The sequence below is a fragment of the Taudactylus pleione genome, unplaced genomic scaffold (assembly GCF_031769625.1).
Source record: "Taudactylus pleione unplaced genomic scaffold, aTauple2 ptg000707l, whole genome shotgun sequence".
Taxonomy (NCBI): domain Eukaryota; kingdom Metazoa; phylum Chordata; class Amphibia; order Anura; family Myobatrachidae; genus Taudactylus; species Taudactylus pleione.
The window spans coordinates 3,513,506-3,534,558 of NW_028285109.1; the positions used below are offsets into that span (position 1 = coordinate 3,513,506).

At 43.7% G+C, this 21,053-nt stretch overlaps 1 protein-coding gene across 2 annotated transcripts in view; it reads right to left on the bottom strand.

The window, feature by feature from the left end:
* The window catches only part of SCFD1 (sec1 family domain containing 1), a 141,646-nt gene that overhangs the window by 72,063 nt on the left and 48,530 nt on the right, over positions 1-21,053 (bottom strand). For both annotated transcript variants that reach the window (XM_088456600.1, XM_088456601.1), the window contains exon 14: positions 16,287-16,368. In XM_088456600.1, the coding sequence (XP_088312726.1) occupies positions 16,287-16,368 (82 nt within the window). The remainder of the gene's footprint in view (positions 1-16,286; positions 16,369-21,053) is intronic.

Genomic DNA, 21,053 nt, shown 5'->3' on the forward strand with positions numbered 1-21,053 from the left:
AATAAGACGCATTTGAAGGCACACTGAGCTCCCGTTATACCCTATGTACAACCATAACACGACTGCAGGTCTTGTAAAAATCCAAAGTCCTTATCCAGGTTCCGTCCTCTGTGTGTGTTAATTCCAGTTGCGCCGGGTACTTCCGGTCTGATGACCGGAAGCGGCATGCCTCCACATGTATCAGCATTCAGCTGTTAAGGGGAGCAGTTCAGTCCTTCCTCATGCCGCAGACGTGTTATGGTTATACATAGAGTAGGGTTGGGTTCACACAGGGGGAACCTATGATCACATATTAGACCAATTAACCTTATTAAGAGGGGTATAAATACTGGCTCTAGATATCTACACCCTATACCTTGATAAAGATTTGTGGCATCAAATCAAAACAAGTCGATGGAGGGGTGGACTACTGGATTCTGTATTGGACACTGTGGACTGTTGACGTTGTGGTTGCAGGGGTCTCCGGACTTTGCAAACCATCTTTTCAGGTTATTTTCTTTACCATCTATCTAGCCACTTTGACCACTAAACGGAACCCATGTAGCCTGCGTTCTTGAGAAAAAGTTATCTTTTTATGGTATTAGTTTTTGTGTCATATGTGGTAATAAAGTGTACTGATACTAGTAATACCGCTATTTTTACCATAATATTCACGTCAATTCGGTGACAAGCCATTGGCCTAGATCTGAAGAGGAGGAAAACTAGTTTTTGTTCCCCACCCCCCTCCCTAAAGATACCATTGATATGCGTGTCAAACAGCTTGCTGATTGTAAGTAGGGTACGTCCCTATTTATATACATGTGCATTTTGTGGAAAAGGAGTGAATGAAGATTTATGAATGACAAAAGATACCTTGATGTGCCTGATTTTACCCACTGCGATTGTGAGTGGGGTACGCTATTTATACAGTCACTAACAAGAATCAGTGTTTAGTGCACTTCCAAAAACTTGATTTATTATCTATGTGTTATATAATCAGTTTTATATGGTTTATTGTTTCTTTTCCGCATAATGTCATCATGAGGGTCACGTACAGTGGCTGAACATCTGATGTGGACTAAACACCATAAGAATTTAAATATTCTATTTATGTTATTTGTATAAATTGTATTCACACTTGTGCCATCTTACACTTAAAACACATTTTTTATTGCAAAATATATTCTAAGAAGTGTTTGTTCTCATCAATTGGAGTAACCATTTTGCGTTTGTGATTGAATTAATCAGCGCTTTATCTTCTACAAATACATAGCTTGAATTAGAAGTAGTCAGCATATTGTTAGAGATGTGTTACACAATTCTGTTTAAAGGAATTACCCACAGACTGCACTATAGTAAGGGACTTCAGGCAGACTAAACAGAATGAAAAGTTACAAGGGATATCAGTCAATTCAGAAGCAACTATTTAATCGTAATGAAAAATGCTAAATGTTCATTAGAACAAGAATAATATCATGTCCTGCATCTGTATCTCCTCCTTCTCCCGCTAGGTCTGGTAAATAAATCTATTTTTGAATCCAGTTCCAGTCTCTTTGTCAAATCCTCTGACATTAAGAGAATTTCAACAAACCCCCGACTTCATGGCTCTCCAGTGGAGAGGAATGGAGGAAACATGCTATATTATATGCTTACTCATGGGTGAACACATACATAAAGGATTGCTCAACAAGACACAAATGTCAGAAAGAAATAAAAAGGCACAGGTCCTCATTAAGCTAAATGGGTATTCACAATTAAAGTACCACACAGATGAGGTATAGTAACCATTTTTGGAGCAAAAATCAATATAAAAGTCACTGGTTGTTAATGGGCTTTATGATACACTGTATATATATAATATATATATATATATTCCTTTTAACGGTTAGCATAAGGAAATATACCAACAAACTGAAGAAAATCATGTGTAGTTTACACTGCAGCTATATAATGTAATATGCAGACTGAACAATTTACTTTCCATTCCCAAAGACATTTTCAAAGCAAAAACGCTAATCAAAAAAACAAAAAACAAAGATACCCTCAGCTCTGACAGGCCTAAAACACATATCCCTTGACATTATAAGAAAACTAGCACCTGGTGTAACACATACAGTTCCCCTCTTGTCATTAGGGAAGATTAATTAGACAGAGATTCATGCTCGGACATAGCAATCGCTCTATCCGGTGGGCTGGCATCTTATGCTATGCTAAAAAGCAGAATTGTCTCAGAACAAGGCCAGGCGTGCTGGCACTTCTCTGCTTTTGGTGGAGAGGATTCTGTTGAATGCTAACCAGTCGTTTCAGCCAAGGATAAAAACAGGGGCTGTTTGTTGAAATCTCTCAACCTTCTGGGGTGTTATGAGACACAGACGCGGAGTCCAAGCACTGACTTAATCAACCCATGTGCCAGCAAGCTGCCAGTACACACCAGAGGAGCTGATTGATGGTAAGTTTCCTTCGGATGATGCTAAATGCAGATGGAATATGAGCAGCAGGGAGAGATCGCAAGCAGCAAATGAAGACTTCAGGCTTCTGGCCAAAAGACCATCAACAAACACATTGCTGAATGAAGGTGTTACAGCTCAAAAACTTTGAGCAACACTGATATTTGTCTTAATTAACAGTTACCATACAATTACATTTGATTTATGCAGCAGATACTAAAGGTTGGTTATTAGAAGACTGCAAATCACAAATGGTAAGCTCATCTATTACAGAATACTATTCACAGGGCTGTAGCACATCACCAAGCTACAACTTAAATAATTTCTGTTTGCATTCTTTTATCTGGAATACTTTGTCTTCTGACACGTACTTCGTTTTCACAGATCCCATATCCCACCCTTTATGCACGGCATAATACATTGCAAATCTACACTCAAAAGTAGTTAATGATCTCCATAAGGGAACTAAACCATCCCCAGTCATGTTTATCTGACAGTTTTAAATGGTTTCTCCACCAAAATATAAAAAGATTAACCTTGTAGCGCCTGCAGTAAAATAGTACTCACTATGCAGCCCAACAGCTGACTTCGATCCTGTAAAACGATATACCTGTTTATATCCTAAATAACTATGTATGATGGCATAGGGCGGATTGGGAAGATGGCTCTGATCTAGATTTTATATCCCCTTTGAACATGGATTGGAAAATAAACCGGCTTCTATAAACAGCCATCAGGAGGCCAGACAGTCACTGGCTTCTCACATGCAGTCGACAGTATAACCTAGAGGCGGGCAATAAGCAGTCCAGCAGCTGTTGTAGAACTACACATCCCAGCATGCCCAGCCAAAGTTTTGCTATTTGACCATGCTAAAACTGTTGCAAGGCATGCTGGGATGTGTAGTTCAACAACAGCTGGAGGGCCGCTTATTGCCCACCCATGTATAAACCCTTTCAACAAAGGTAGGCATTCTAATAGAGGCAATCAGAATATGTCCTCACTTATGTCTGTATTTACCTAAAAAAATAATCATCTTTGTCTCTCTATCCCTAAAGAACAACAACTACTATTCACTTTATTGTTTATTGTTGTGCAGGACCTACTGTATCTATAATATCCATCTAGTATACAAAAAAACAAAATACATTATTAACTTAAAGTCGACAAGTGCACAGCAAAGGGGTCCCTTATAGATGCATGAGTGGCCAGAAAAGGCTCAGCAAGCTCATAGTGCATGACCAAGAATCCAGCAGGCACATGATCCACTTTCAGCCTGAAAGTGTGTCATTTGCCAATCACATCAACAGGCCTGTGTTGTTTTCTGCTGCTTGTACTGAGCCCTTTCATTTGTTTGGTGTGATCGTAAATGGATCCAGTTTTCCCATTTGTACTCGGACTGCCTATAGCTGAGCTGCCACATACAGGTTATATTTTTACTAACCTCCCCCCCTACATTAGCCAGAGAAACAGTAGTTTTTATTTGTTCTTCTTCTGTGATTCCCCACTGTCAGTATTACATTTTTGTCATCCTCCCAAATGTAACCTTTGTAGTGAGACCCAGTTGGCTCCCTCATCTGGTACTTTAATGGGTAGGATGAACAACTCACGGAACAATTTATTCACTGGTTATCTTGATAGTCTTTATCCATTTGACCCTTATATGTCTTAAGTTGCCCATCCACTAGACGGTTAAATTGAGCGATTGAACGATAACGATATCGTTCGCTAATAGTTTGCAGATGGTTTAAAAAATATCTAAAACGACCAGCGATGTGTGCTCCCGTTGGTCGTTTAGACATCTATCATCGTACAAATATGTTGTACAACTGGACGATATCGTCAGGTTCAACATGTCTGCAGTTGATTGATGTGCCTTCACTGAACGACTGCTCATTCAGTGTAGGCACATCACAGACTGCACGATTACAATGTTGTAATCGTGCAGTCTTTTGCCTCTCGTCTAGTGGATGGGCACCTTAACTTCCATGTGTTGTTTATCTCACACACTGTATCCTATGCAGTGTGCCCAAGAGGGTTGTCACATCAGGTAATCTTGTGGGTAGGATGAGCAACTTATGGAACAATTTATTCAGTAATTATCTTTTTCCATTTGCCCCTTATATGTTTAATACCACTTTCACACAGAAAATAGCCAAAAAGTCCCACACTGTACCCCATTTAACACAGAAAAGCATCCCGGGTATTTCTTGTGTGTTAAAGGGTCAACCTGGTTGCTATTCCCGGGACTTCGACCTTCGTAAAAACCAGGGTCGAAGTCCCGGGAATTTCGACTCGGGTTGACCCTTTCACACAGAAAAAGGACCCGTGTTGATAGACAAATTACCGTGTCCGAATGCTTGACCCGGGAATTTGCTTTTCTGTGTGAGAGGGATATTACTTTCATGTATTGTTCATCTTGCACACTGTATCCTATGCAATGCGCCCAAGATGGCTGCCTCGCCTGGTAATCCTGTGGGTAGGATGAACTACTCATGGAACAATTTATTCAGTAGTTATCTTTTTCCATTTGACTCTTATGTCTTACTTCTATGTGTTGTTTATCTCACACACTGTAACCTATGCAGTGCACCAAAGATGGCTGCCTCGCATGGTAATCTCTATGGCTGGATGGACAATGTACAGATCAGATAATTTTTAGAGATTGTGTATCTTGCTTTAGTATTCTGTATATCGCCTATTACATGTCACCTCGTCCAACCATTGCCTATTCCATCCAGTGTAACTTGATATAGTGAGCCCAAGATGGCTGCCTAACCTGGTACCTTCGTAGGTAGTTTAAGTAATTCTTGGAATTTATCATTAGTAGTGATGCCACAACTCTGTATTATGTTCATGATTTGTGTATTTTCTGTAAAGCTAAACCTCTGTAAAAAGTTCATAAATTCTGTAAAGCGCCTTCAGTCCTTTTGGAGAAAAGAACTATAAATAAAATTTTTATTATTAATAAATACATTTCTTATTAGTAATTAAACAATGCTTTCCCCAGGAACATATATGCTTTTACCAATGTATATGTATGTTCAATTAACAGGTCTCCTGCTTGTTTACATAAAAAAAAAATCTTACAATTCTGTCACTGATTTCTCTATTTTTTTAAATAAATTTGCAAAAGGTGTTTTATTCCTGCTTTATGGACAGGATTACTGAATATTAAATATATTTCACAATACACTATTATATAAGTTATCTCATCTATTCTTATCTTAACTTTTCTATACAAAAAGTAACTTAAAAAAGGAAGTTTTGTAAATTAAGTGCTTTTCATCACTATACACACACTAAAGTTTTTGAAAATTTGGAATCGAGTTTTTCTTTGGAGATTTTGCATACTAAGAAATTAAAATACAAAAAAAAGAACGAGATAGCAGCAAGTTGTTGGGATAGTATAAAAAAAAATGTCACTGTAGGATTAAACAGCATAAATGACATCACAGTTCAAGAGGGGATGTAGTTATGAGACCAGCGGCCGCGATGCCGCTGGTCTCAATAACTACAATGAAATCCCGACAAGGGACATAAGACAGGTGTCGAAATACAGACGCCGGAATGCCAGAGTTCCCTTAGCTTTAGGGGAGGGGGGGGGGGGTGTTAGGCTTAAGGAGTGTAGTGGGATTAGGGTTAGGTATTTGGAAGGGGGGGGAGGGGGAGGGACCCCCTAGGGGAGGTTAGGGTTAGGCAACCCCCCCCAGGGAGGGTTAGGTTTAGGGTGCGGTAAGGAGGGGGTTAGGAATAGGCACTGGGGGGGTTAGGGTTAGGCACCACTAAAGGAGGGTTAGGGAGAGGTGTAGAGATGGGGTACTTACTTGCCCTGTTGGAATCTTGTCCCTTCGGAAAGCCGGCATCGAGATATGAACCAGTGGCTATTCAGCCGCAGGGACTTCATACCCATTCCTTCAAGAATGGCCAATGGTATACAGAATAAATAGCAGCTGAGTTCCGTATCTGGCAAACAAAATACACTTCAAAACTATAACAAATGAAGGAGCCTATGGCAGGCTTCCCTTTCTTTGAAGGGGGGAAAAAAAAGAAAGGGGGGTTACAAAGAAAATTTAAATAACTTCTCATCTCCAGGTGGGCTGGGCCAGTCGTATCCCAAACCTAGAATTATACCACAAAGATCCAAATTTTGTGATATTCAGGAGAAACTTTTTATTTGCCAGAATCTTCCATTGTGCTTTAAGAGACTAGGGAGGTCAACCACTAGCTACATCTTGGAGAATTTTTAGAAGTGGAGTTGCTGCCCATTGTAACCAATCAGATTCTAGTTATAATCTTCTAGAAGGTGCTAGTTAAATGTTGATCTGATTGGTTGCTTTGGGCAACATCTTCACTTCTAAACTGTAATTTTAGTAAATATACCCCTCAGTTTTAAGATAAACATTTCAAGTGCTCATTTACAAATCTTAATAAATAAATAATAAAAAGCTCTCCTTCCAGCTGTAAAAAAACATTCCTGGACACAGATAAAATAGTTCTGCATACAGATTAGTTTAAATGAAGGCAAAAAGCGTTTTTCTGTACAGTTCACAGACAGGCTACTTAAAACATTTGGATATACTGAAAAGTAATAGAACAAACACGAAGGTTTTAGAAACTGCAAGATTAGACCATATTTTTTATATATATTGCTATCCACTACCTAATTGTACATGTACTGTATATGCAAAAACATTTTTTTTTTATCAAAATGTTTTTATTTGGGTTTTCAAGTATTTTAGTTATACATACTAAAGCATTTTAGATAATACAACAATATATTTGTTAGCAAAAATATATAATCATATACAATAGTTGAATTTGAACATAATAATGACAAAAAGTTCTCTTTGTAAATACAGAGATATTGTTCTTGAAAATAATTTAGTGGATTCTTATTTCAATTTTAATAAAACAATATTTTCAATGAAAAGAGAAAAAAAAAGGTGGGGGAGAAGAAAGAAGAATAGAAAAAGAAAAGGAAAGAAAGGCTGCGTCCCACCCCTTCTATATATAATTAAATATGTTGTCTAAGCTGAACCGGAGGATCTGATTGGTACATTCTAGTTTCGTACCATATGGTTGTTCGAAAACAACCATGAATTTGTTGTCTGATTGATATATCCAGAGTGTCAATAAAGGATTCCCAAATTTCAAAAAATCGTCCTACAGTGTTCTTTGTGCAATGATGTTTCCATCCAATCCATTTTAAAGGTATGACAAAGTTTGCCCTTAAACATTTGTATAGACGGAGGGGAAGAATGTATCCACTAATGGAGTATACATTTCCTCGCCACGGCTGAGAGTATCAAGAGTAATTTTTGGTATATGATGGGCGTAACTTAGAATATAGAAGTGCCTTTAGCATTGATTCTTCACTGATGTCTGGAAAGTGCCTCTACCAGCGAATTAAACCAGTTTCATAGTAACTACTGTAGTAAGGAGTTTTCAATTTTTTTATAAAATAAAGAAATAGCTCCTCTAGAATTGTCAGGGGACTGAAGGGCCATGTCCAACAGATTTGTCCAGTCCATAGGAAAGAGAAAAGAAATTACTTTGGATATGTAATGCTATGCCTGCAAGAAAGCTAAATTATTGATCTGTAAAAAAAGGGAATTTAGTATGGGCTTGAGAAAAAGAAAGCACTTGGCATGTATCTAAATTCGTAAGTTGACGAATCATATTTAGACCATTAGAAGCCCATGAATTGAAGGGAAAGGAGGCTAATCCATGTTGAAAATCCATTTTTCCCAATAGTGGAAGGAATAAGGAATGAGAAGCACTGAGTTTCCATTTGTTACGATATATATAAGAATTCTAATCTTTAGCTGAGAAATCATTTTCTCCAGTGCATACCTACCTACTTAAAGGATCTGGGAACTGGGTGACGTGCAACACCAGCTCTTTTATCAACTTTCCGTTAAAGGAAATATTATATTATATATATACACATACACACACACAAGACACCAATCATAGTATTCCCACGTGTTTTTTTTCCCTTTAAAATAGCAAATGAAGTACCTTTAAAGTAAACTAAGCATTTGACAGTCATTTTTCTTAGCTGTCCTTTAACAAGTAATTGTCTCCTTTTCAAAATCTCTCAGGAGGTGGCAAAACATTACTGCTAGATATTTATATCATTTTATATCATTGCAGAACAATAAGAACCCTTCACTAAACTAGAAGCTTGTGCCACAGATTTAAAATCCCAGTCAATTGATCTGCAGTTGCTCACCTGTTTTGCCTTCCATATCAAATTAATGCAAAGATATCACTGCGACGAGACCCTTGTGGTAGGGTTTCATGGCCGCAAGCCCCAGAGAGATTTTGGCTCTATACAGAGCCGGAATCTCTCCACTGACATCACTCGTGATGTCAGTGGGGCCGCCCCCAAACGGCAGGCGTTCTCATGGGAACGCCTCAGTTTGGGCAGTCACCCCCCCGGCCCGCCCACCAAAGGGGGCGAGCTGTCACTCAACATCGACAGCTCGCCCCCGGAGCGATGGATTGGCCGTCGTTAGCTGGGTCTCGCGCATGCGCACGACGGGCCAGCATCGACCCAGTTGCGAGCGCTCAGCGCTTGCGACCGGGTCTGAATCAGACCCTCTGTGCCTACTGCAATCTCAAAGTCCTGTTCTAAGCTGACAGAAGTGGAAGCCGGTGTGCTCTTCTGCTGCTACATCCAATTCATGGCTCAATATGCTACATGTTCAGAGATCTTCTTCTGCATGGTTCTCTCCGTTACGGTCATCTAAATTAGTCTGGCCATTCTCCTCTGCGCTCTCTCATTAAGAAGCCGTTTTTGAGCATAGAACTCACTCTGAAGGTTTTTTTTTAATGTTTGCGGACCATTCTCTGTTAATCCTAGAGACTACTGTGGATGAAAATTCTAGGAGATCAGCAGTTTCTGGGACAACTAAAAACACCCGATCTGGAACTAACAATCATTTCATGCAAATAAGACACTTGGGGCCTGATTCAGCTTTGGGACTAGAGTGAAAATTAACATTTTTGCATGTAGTGTAAATACCGGCTGCTTCTAAATGTAGCCCACAAATACTGCACATCTTTATTATTACTCTACAATTTACACGACAGTTTGCACACCTCCCTCCCAAATCAAAATCTATCTGCACATTCTAAATCTGCCCCACCTGCAGTGCAGCATGGTTTCACCAAGATGATCAGTTGAGTGAGATATCTCAATCTATTTCCAAAGCTGAATCAGGCCCTTAGATCAAGTTTCTTCCACAGTCTGGTATTTGATCAGAACAACAACTGACATTCTTGCACGACTGCATGTTTCAATGCATGGAGTTGCTTCCACATGTTTGGTTGACTAGTATGTGCATTATCAAGATGGTGTACAATAAACTGTTGTGTATAATATTATATACACAGTTATTACTATGATGATGACCTAACAATTATGTAACAAATGAAACATCAGTATTTCTGTTTCTAATATAGAACGCATCCTGATTCTAGGGAAAAGAACCAAGTGACCATTAACAGTGGAAGTCTGGCGATAGAGGTCACACTTTGCAGGGCATCGCCACCATCTTTTAGGCACTGCTATTTTTACCAATGTGAACTCCACAATTCCTGTATATAAACAGTCCTCTAGACAGAATAGGTTACATAGTTGCTAAAAACATAGCCACGCTATTTTATGCCTCTATTATGGGAGGTTGAGATACAGAATGAAGTACTATACCCTAAAGAGCAGCTATTGAATAAAAATGTAGGTCAATAACTTTTTGCATAATATCGAGAAATATGATCAATTTAAAATGTTAGAAAGTGAAAAGCAATAGGGCACATAAATAAAGGCACGCTGGCCTGCCATATGACCACGGCAGTTGCACTGTGAGTGGTCATCTATAAATAACAGGTCCCCGTGTTACCCCAACAAGTTATTTCTCAAATAGCAAATTGCTAACATGGGGTGAGATTGAGAGAATAATGACTATTATGTAACCACTTGCCTGGCAATGTCTCATCAGATGCGGCCACACCAGGCTGGGCTTTCCCTGACATGGTCTCATCTGATGCGACCAGTCAGAAAAGTCCACTTGGAGGCTGCTAGAAGATAATCTTCCCGCAACTGCCAGTTTCAGATGAGCCTCTCAGTCCCTCTGCATCTGCGGCTCCACCCCCAATTTCTCCTGATCACTGCTGGTCACAGTGATAGGGTAAGTCCATGGCACCCTCCACCCAGCTCTGTAGGCAAAGGGCAGCCGCAGCTCACAGTAGCCACGGCTCTGCCCAGAGTGTGTCCGATCACTGTGGCCACAGTGATCGGACAGTTGGAAGACACTCCCCTCACCTGTTAGCTGCAGCTCCAACACACTTTGGGCTGCCCAGCATGACCCGGAAGCTGTGTGTGTGTGTGTGTGTATATATATATATATATATATATATATATATATATATATATTGTGACACAGTCAGATTAGGGGTCCCTCTCCTGGGTAGAGGACTCCTTCCTTACACACACACAGCAGCCGGGAAACAGTACGCCAGTCTGGATTCGAGTACAAGCTGGTCGGCGCCAGTCTTTATTGTGCAAAACAGAAATAACATAAAGAAAACAAAAACATAAATCCTAGCCCTGTCGGGGCACTAACTTCACAGGTGGTTCCCTCACTACCAGAACCTGGCAGGGCCTAATGCCCTCACCAGCAACAAAAGCACAGCACTACACTCACAGTTAGGTTTTCAAGTGTCTCTGAGCAAACTCCCTGCCTGCTCTCCCAGGTGAGACACTCAGCCCTAAACACACTAGGCTTATATTGGGCACTCTCAGGTGGAAACCCTAACAAGCCTGTTACCAGGCTGCGAGAACCAAAACCTGGAGTGGCCGTGGGTGGAGCCCTCCCCCTCCTCTCACCCACAACCCCCAGGTCCCAAACCGGCTTTTCAAAAAGCCGAGACCCAAGCCTGCTACACTGCAGACTTTCTCCTGGGGGTTTAGAACACATAAGACAGGAATCTGGGACAAATGTACCTGCCACAGAACACTTTACCAGTGATCCTATCACAATATATACACATGTATATGTGTATGTATATTCATATGTATATACACAATAAAACATCAACACAGCACAGGTATGGTTACCGATGTTTCTGAGCTCTTTATTGCTCCATCATCAATTAACTTGATAATAAAGAGCACCAAAAACATTGTGTATAAAGGACCATCGTGAATTGTCCGTAGAAGGGCACCGGGAACATTGTCTTATACTTTTGTGGAGTGCCGACCTATGCAAAAAGATGCATTGAACACATCAACATTTTTCTCAGTAACTATATTTGTAATGGGGCGGTTGTAATGAAATTTTCACCAAATGTCAGCAACAACCCATGCAATCCACACATGCAAAGCATTCAAACCATAGATGTCCATAATTAAGTTGTGTGTAATAATGTGAAATGACACAGAAATTTATTTAATACTTCGTAAAAAAGCTTTTTTTAGTAATGACAGCTTCAAGACACCTCCTGTATGGAGAAACTAGTCGCATGCATTGCTCAGGTGTGATTTTGGCCCATTCTTCCACACAAACAGCCTTCAAATCTTGATGGTTCCGTGGGCTTCTTCTATGAACTCTGATCTTTAGTTCTTTCCATACATTTTCAATTGGATTCAAGTCAGATGATTGGCTGGGCCATTCTAGCAGCTTTATGTTCTTTCTCTGAAATCAATTGAGAGTGTCCTTTGCTGTGTGTTAGGGATCATTGTCTTGCTGAAATGTCCACCCTCGTTTCATCTTCAGCATCCAGGTAGCTGGCAGCAGATTTTCATCAAGAATGTATCGGTACATTTTTCCATTTATCCTTCCTTCAAATATATGAAGTATGCCAGTACCGTATGCTGAAAAACAGCCCCACACCATGATGTTCCCACCTCCAAACTTCACTGTTGGTATGGTGTTTTTGGGGTGATGTGCAGTGCCATTTCTCCTCCAAACATGGTGTGTATTATGGTATCCAAAGAGTTACATTTTGGTCTCATCTGACCAGACTATATTCTCCCAGTATTTCACAGGCTTGCCCAAATGTTGTGCAGCAAACTTTAAATGAGCTTCAACATGGTTGTTGCTGACATTTGGGGAAAATTTCATTACAATAGCCCCATTACAAATATATTTACTGAGAAAAATGTTGATGTGTTCAATACTTATTTTACCTGCTGTATATCTCTCACTGTATAGGTGTGTAAATATATTAAAGCTAATACAGTAGCTTTTTAAACTATACTACTATTTTTTTTTTCATAAATGTCCCCAAAATTGTAAAAACAAAAAAATTTGTATCACATTATGGAAATAATAGCTATTTTAAACTTGATTTTGCATTTTTGTTAAAAAAATATTTTGAATCAGTTACGTGGTTAAGTAAAAACACGGTTTACTGAATTTATATATGCAACTCTGCAATATTTAATTATTATTATTTCTATTTATATGGCACCACTAACTGTCCGTAGACTCGTACAGCAGTGGTTCCCAAACATGGTCCTCAAGGTTCCTTAACAGTTCAGGTTTTAAGGCTATCATATTTGAGTACAGGTGACTTAATAGCACCTTATATATTTTGATTAAACCACCTGTTCTCAACCACAGATATCTTTAAAACATGAACTGTGAAGGTGCATTGGGGATCGAGTTTGGGAACCACTGCCTAACAAGGAATAATGCAATAATAGACACAATCAATGCAATATAAAGAGGATCAAACAGACAGCACAAGGGTAAAAATAAAACCTAGATACAAGAAGTGTGCAATAAGTTTCTAGATGTGCAGTGCATAGGTAGAGTAGATACAATCTGACTGTCTGGTTGTGAACTGTAATCTCTGACTAAAGTTCAGGGCACAGAACTTTATATAAGCAGCACTTCACAAAGAAGAAGTCAGCTTGTTCACTTCCTTCAAGAAACTCGTTATCGAGCGCAACAGAGGTCAATGGAGAGCCATGATCTTCTAAAACTACAAGAGTGGTCTGCGACAGTAGACGAGTTTGGACTAACAGAGAGATGCTTTTGTGGAGGAAGCATGCCCCGAACCACTGTGTTGAGTGGGTTGCAGAATTTAGGTGCGGGAAACAGTCCCTGGAATACAAGGAGCTCTACAGCTGACCTGTGTCTGCCACCCCCGAGGAAAACGTTGCTGCCTTGCAGGCCCTAGTTGACGTAGGCGTCAGGGTGACTGTGACCCAGTTAGAGAAGGAGATAGGCATCTCATCAGGATTCATCCGCTTGATACTTCACAAAAAGCTTGGCCTAAACAAGGTTTCTGCATGCTGGGTGCCCTATCAGATGACTCCAGAGCTGGAGAAGGCTTGGGTGACTTGGAGATACAACATGCTGGCCAGGTTTGATGGCGGTTGCTCAAACTCTGTATGGGAGATCATCAGTGGCGACAAATCCTGGATCTACAGTTTCGACCCCGAGACCAAACAACAGTCGGCCCAGTGGACCCCAGTTGGAGGTGCGCCACCACAGAAGTTCCAACGTGAGCGTAGCATGGTCAAGCAGATGATGTTTTTTTCTGTGGCCAAGACTGGTCACTGGAGACTGGTACGCCAACCAATGCCTGCTGCAAGTGCTTGAAGCCATTTCCAGGTCCAGTCCAAGAACTTGCACTTGTGGTGCCCTTCTCTAGCACAACAAAGCTAGAGAAGTCCAGGAAAGTGGTGGATTTTCTGGTCCATGAACGCATCCAGGAGCTTGGTCATCTGCTGTACAGTACATACCTGACCCCTGCAACTTCTTTGATACATGGGATTTGTTTTGAGTCACCAGAAGCTGCAGTCGAGACCTTCATCCAGTATGTAGAAAACATGCCTGCTTTGGACTGGTCCAGCTGCTTCACCAAGAGGTTTGAACTTTGCATAGACCCCTCTGGCAAATACTTTGAAAAAATGTAATGTTCACTTTGTTTGTAAATATAATCAATTTTGTGCATCCGGAAACTTATTGCACACCCTTCGTAAAGACAACTAATACCACTTTTACACTAATGTCCCAGGTCTTACCCGGTATTTGGAACAAGGTTCCAAACCGGGTCAGGTACGAGACATACCCCCTTCAGCCACAGCGCCAACCCGAGATATTCCCGGGTCTGTGCCATTCACACTGCACATGGGTGCAGTGGAACTGGTCTGCTGGCGCTTGGACTAACATCATCTCCAAGCGCCGGAAAACACGGAACTCTCCATCCTGTCCATCCGGTTGGACGACCCGGGATCCCCATTTACACTACAGGGTTACAAGGGTCGTTCCCGTGTTAAACCCTGCAGACCCAAGAATCCAACCCCGGCCCCTTTTACACCCACAGCAACCCGGATTAACCTGGCAATAACGCAGGATTTAGCTGCGGTGTAATACGGGTATAAGTGACTGCTATTAACAGTTGCAATCAATGACCCAATACCATGGGAAGGGTGGACAGAAAAGATCAGAGTTGCTGACTGAGTAGAAGTGCACTGGAGACAGGAATATGAGGCTGGAGGGCCCTGGTTAAGAGAGCTTACAGTGAGGGGGTATAACAGAGGTGTACTAGGAAGTATGAGGAGGGAGGACAAAAGACGTGAGTTAAGTGTGCAAGGAAGTATATTATGTCAAACAGTAGATTTATTTTCTGTTATATAACATCCTAAAAATATGTTACAGATCTCTATGTATAAACAACTCTGTAAGCAGCTCAGTATGGGCTATTTCACAATTGCCGGTTTTGGCCAGCCAAAAAACAGGCAGAAGCCTGGCATTTTTTTTCAGGCACTCGTTGCCTTTCACATGGAACGGCTTTGAGACGTTATTAATGTATTTTTTTTCCCCCTTTTTCTACTGGGCATGCGCAGCAGCTGCAGTACAACCCGGCCGGTGTGTGCGTAAGGAAACATTGTTTCCTATACTCCACTGCCTTGCTTGGATGGCAGCCGTCCTGCTCAGTGGATACTCCCGGCTGTTACACGGCGACCGTGCCATGCCGTATGAAAGGACCCACCAGGTTCCTTGTTTAATTCCATTTTACACCTGGCAAAAAAAAATTCCGTTTTTTTGACGGCCGGCCAAAATCGGCAGGTGTGAAATAAGCCTATCGCTAAGGCTCAACTGCTACAATGATTTCATTTAGTTTTGCATATTTTTTTGCTACTTTTAATTTTTTGTACTAGTAACTGGAAACTGCAAAACATTCCCTCTTTGGAACAAATTTTTCCACAGAAACATCGGGCTACATTATCTGACAAACAACAAATAATCCTATCCAAAAACTCAATGTGAAAACATAAGAACAGTCAGGACGTGCAATTCTAGTTGACACACCACATAACACAGAGCTGTGTTAAGACGTCCTGATTGAGCAGACATTCATACACGCATATAGCTTACACATGGCCTGGAAGCAGCGAGATCAATATCATCGGTCTCTCATTTCCATACTTTTTGAAGATAATTTTTTTTAAATCACTGCTTCTCTCAATGTAATCTAGTCCCAAATTCTAAATTAATATATAAGGAATAGGGCTACTGAAATGCCTGAAAATCAGCCATGTTTTCTTCTTTTGTTGTCCTGGTTCTCACATTTCAGATTACATCATATCTCATTACCATTGTCAATTAAGGAGTAAAGCAAAAATGTATCAACTTTGGTGTATTAGTACTATACAGTGTTCACATTATCTTCACATATTGTCGCAAAAGAAAAGGAGTGTCCTCATTCCAATCAGCACAAACAATTTGGGAACTTAGAAAGAAAGATCACAACATACCCCAAGACTAGATCTTTAACAATTTTCTAACAGTTGCTATAGGAGTTATTACATGTGTGCACTGCACAGTGACGACTGACCTTGATATGCTCCAGTACTGCTGTGGCTACATTAGTGTGTAGATCTATGAGTCTCTTCTTCTCCAGGAGCTCAGGGAGAGAGCTGAAGGGACATAATAAAGTAATAGGTCAATACCGTAGATCAAGGATATTCAACACGCCGTGCTCCCGCCGCTGCTTTTCATCCCATCCCATATTAGCACACGTTTGCTATTAGAGCTTGCTAGAACTGTGGCAGGGCATGCTGGAAAGTGTAGTTAAATAGCAGCTGGGGTTAGCATGTTAAAAACTTATACACTGAGGGTCAAATACGAGCTGAGGTTCCTGGCAGCATAACCACCCTCGTTATTACCTGCACACCATATAATATGAGATATGGTAAGAACTTACCCTTGTTATCTCTATTTCTACGAAGTCCATAGGGTTCCACAGGATACCTTGGGGTATAGGTGTGACGTCAGTCGCAGGGCACCAAAGAGTTAAGCTTTCAGCCTCCCAGGATGCACTAGGTCCCCCTCCTATACCCCGCCCCCGGGCCAAGGCACCTCAGTTAGTTACCAAGCCATAGGCCGGAGGAGGAGAAGGAAGAGAGAGAACAAAGATCTGGACACATACAAGAATCACATTCTCACCAGAGGGAGACGGAAAACCGGTGACCAGAGCAAAGCCCATCTGCAGCACAGGTGCGACAGGGCGGGAGTCCTGTGGAACCCTATGGACTTCGTAGAAATAGAGATAACAAGGGTAAGTTCTTACCATATCTCATATTTTCTACTTCAGGGTCCATAGGGTATCCACAGGATACCTTGGGGATGTCCCAAAGCAGTATCCTTTAAGGGTGGGGACGCTCCTGTGCAGAAAGGAGAATCCGCCGCCCGAAGGAAGCATCCTGAGAGGCGAAGGTGTCAAACATGTAATACCTCACAAAGGTATGGACAGAAGACCACGTAGCAGCCTTGCAGATCTGAACTGCCGAGGCACCACGTCGAGCTGCCCACGAAGGACCCACAGACCTAGTGGAATGAGCCTTCAGAGAAGGAGGGACCGGTAGGCCTTCAAGAAGATAAGCTTCAGAAATAGCCATACGGATCCAGGCTGCCAAAGTTTGCTTTGAAGCAGACCAACCCTTTTTACGGAAGCCATAGAGGACAAACAAAGCGTCCGGCTTCCTAAACGAAGAAGTGCGGTCAACATAAGTCCTTAAGGCCCGCACAACATCCAAAGAGGCCTCACCCACGGAAAGACCCGGTGAGTTAAAGGCCGGAACAACTATTTCCTCGTTACCATGAAACTGGGAAACAACTTTGGGAAGAAACTCGGGCCGAGTGCGGAGCACTGCCCTGTTCCCATGAAAAACCAAGAAAGGGGGTCTACAAGAAAGAGCCCCTAACTCAGAAACACGTCTGGCCGAAGCAATGGCCAGAAGGAAAACAGTCTTAGCTGTTAGCCATTTAATATCCACTGAGCCCAGTGGTTCAAACGGCGGTCCTTGGAGAGCCCTCAGGACCACAGCCAAATCCCAAGGCGCCACAGGTGGAACAAAGGGCGGCTGAATACGGAGAACACCTTGCATAAAGGTGCGCACATCCGGGATTGTAGCAATCCTACGGTGAAACCAGACAGATAGGGCCGAAACCTGTACCTTCAAAGAAGCAAGGCGAAGCCCATGATCTAGTCCCGCTTGCAGGAAGGCGAGAATCCCAGACAGACGAAACTCCCGCGGTGCATAACCTCTCGGTCGACACCACTGGAAGAACGTATGCCACACGCGATGGTATATCCTCGCGGAAGACGGTTTCCGAGCTCGTAACATGGTACGCACCACAGAGCTGGAAAACCCCCGGGACCTCAGCATGGCCGTCTCAACAGCCACGCCGTCAAAGGCAGCCGAGTCAGGTCCGGGTGAAGGCAAGGACCCTGAGACAGAAGGTCCGGTCGTAGCGGCAACCGCAGAGGACTGTCCACGGACAGACCCTGAAGGTCTGAGAACCAGTGCCGTCTGGGCCACGCGGGAGCTATCAACAGGAGCGTCCCTCCTTCCTGTTTGAATTTCCGGATTACCCGTGGAAGAAGGGAGACCGGAGGGAACAGGTATGCGAACCGGAACGTCCACCGGACGGACAGAGCATCCACCAGAGACGCCCCTTCGTTTCTTGTGCGAGACCCGTACACCGGCAACTTGTTGTTGTGCCGGGACGCCATGAGGTCGATTTCTGGAAGACCCCATCTGTCCACCAGTAGTTGAAAAACGTCCGGGTGCAGGGACCATTCCCCTGGATGAACGTCCTGGCGACTTAGAAAGTCCGCCTCCCAATTTAGCACTCCCGGGATGAAGACCGCTGATATGGCCGGAAGATTGCGCTCCGCCCAAACCAGGATCCGAGAGACCTCTACGAGAGCCGCCCGACTGCGAGTTCCTCCTTGCCTGTTTATGTAGGCCACGGTGGTAGCGTTGTCCGACTGGACCTGCACCGGGTGACCCTGGAGAAACCGCTGTGCCTGCAGGAGAGCATTGAAGACCGCACGGAGTTCCAAGATATTTATTGGAAGTTCCGCTTCTGTCGGCGTCCACCTGCCCTGGAACAAGTGTGGACACGAAACTGCTCCCCAGCCCCGAAGACTGGCGTCCGTTGTCAACAGGACCCAATTTGGAACCCAGAACGGACGTCCCTTGTTGAGGTGGGTCGTCTTTAACCACCACGCAAGGGACAGGCGAACCTCCGGGGTGAGCACAATCGTCTGGAACTTCAGAGACTGAGGCAGCCCGTTCCACTTGGACAGGATCAGGTGCTGCAGAGGTCTGGAGTGAAACTGGGCGTATTCCACCATGTCGAACACCGACACCATGGAGCCCAGTAACCTCATCGCCGAGTGTAAGGACACCCGGCGGCTGTGCAGACAACTGCGCATCCTTGACTGTAAAGCAGAGATCTTGTCCTCCGTCACGAAGATCCTTTGCTGTCCCGAGTCCAATAAGGCTCCAAGATGCAGAATCCTCCGAGACGGGATTAGAGTGGACTTCTGCCAGTTGATTAGCCAGCCGTGCCGTTGCAGCAGTGCAATGGTCAGGTCCAAGTGGTGTAACAGGAGCTCTGGAGATCCTGCCACCAATAACAGGTCGTCCAAGTACGGCAACATGCGGACTCCTTGCAGCCGCAGAGAAGCCGCCATGACCGCCATCACCTTGGTGAAAACACGTGGTGCTGTCGCCAGGCCAAAAGGTAACGCCCGAAACTGGAAGTGGTCGCTGCGGATTGCAAACCGAAGGAACTCTTGATGGCGCAAAAGAATAGGGACATGCAGGTAAGCGTCCTGTATGTCCAATGACACCATGTAGTCCCCAGGTTCCAGCGCCAGAATGATGGACCGTAGGGTCTCCATCCGAAACTTCGGGACCCGCAAAGACTTGTTGAGTGCTTTGAGGTTGAGAATCGGACGATATGACCCATTGGGTTTCTGTACCAAAAATAGATTTGAATAGAAACCCTGGCCCCTCTGGGAGAATGGAACAGGCACTATAACTCCAGCCTGGAGCATAGTGTGCAATACCTTCCGCAGCTCCGTAGCCTTGTTCCGGTCTGATGGTAGACCCGTGGTGAAGAATCGAGCCGGGGGTCTGTGCCGGAAGGAGAGGGCGTACCCGTGGGAGACCACTTCCAGAACCCAAGTGTCTGTCGTAGTGAACGACCAACACCAGGAGAACTGCAGCAGGCGGCCTCCCACCCTGGGATCCCCCAAAGGGAGGCCCGGACCGTCAGGCCGCAGGCTTGTCATCTGGCTTGGGGGCCGGACGTCTGGTACTCCATGCCTGTTTCCGGGGCTTGACCGATTTCTTAGGGCCAGCCTGTCGAGGAAACGACTGTGGTTTGGGCCTGCCCTGGGCCCTAGATGACCGAAAGGACGATGGTCCAGAACCAGAAGGAGCAGCGGCCGACGGGAGACAAGCAGATTTGGCTGCCGCCAGCGTGGCCACAATCTTATCCAGATCCGGACCGAAGAGAACTTCTCCGGTAAACGGCAACGCTTCCAGACCTTTCTTGGAATCTGCGTCCGCCTTCCAGGATCGCAGCCACAAGGTGCGACGAGCAGTTACCGCTGCTGAAGAAATTCTAGACACCAGAGTACTAATGTCTAGAGCCGCCTCGTTGATGTAGGTGGCCGAATCACGGAGATTGCCAATCAACTCCGCCTGTTCGGCCGGACAGTCGGATTCAAAAGAAGCCTCTAATGAATCCGCCCAGCGCTCCATCGCTCTGGCAACCCAGCAAATGGCCATAGCCGGCCGTGCTGCCCCCCCTGCAAGGGAATAAGCGGACTTCAGGCAGATTTCTACCTTGCGGTCTGTAGCATCCTTAAGGGAGGACATGGATGGCATCGGCAATGTGGCACTACGGACAAGACGGGTCACGTGAGAATCCACCTGTGGAGGGGATTCCCACTTAGCAAAATAATTATCCGCGAACGGATAAGCCACCGCCAGGCGTCTCTGCGGCTGGTATCTTTTGCCAGGTTGTTTCCACGCCTCCTCTAAATGGTCCACCAACTGACCCGAAAGAGGAAAGACTGTGGCATCGCCCTTCACATCTTTGAAAAAGGCATACTTAGATTTAGCCGCTGGGGGAACTTCGTCCTCAATCACCAAGGCTGTGCGGACCGCCCGAATAAGTCCAGGAATATATACTTTGGACTTAGCATCAGCGTCCTTAGTATGGAGAGGTTCCTGATCGTAAGGATCCAGAATCTCCCCATCATCAGACGTCCCTTCGTCATCCTCATAAGGAGCGGACA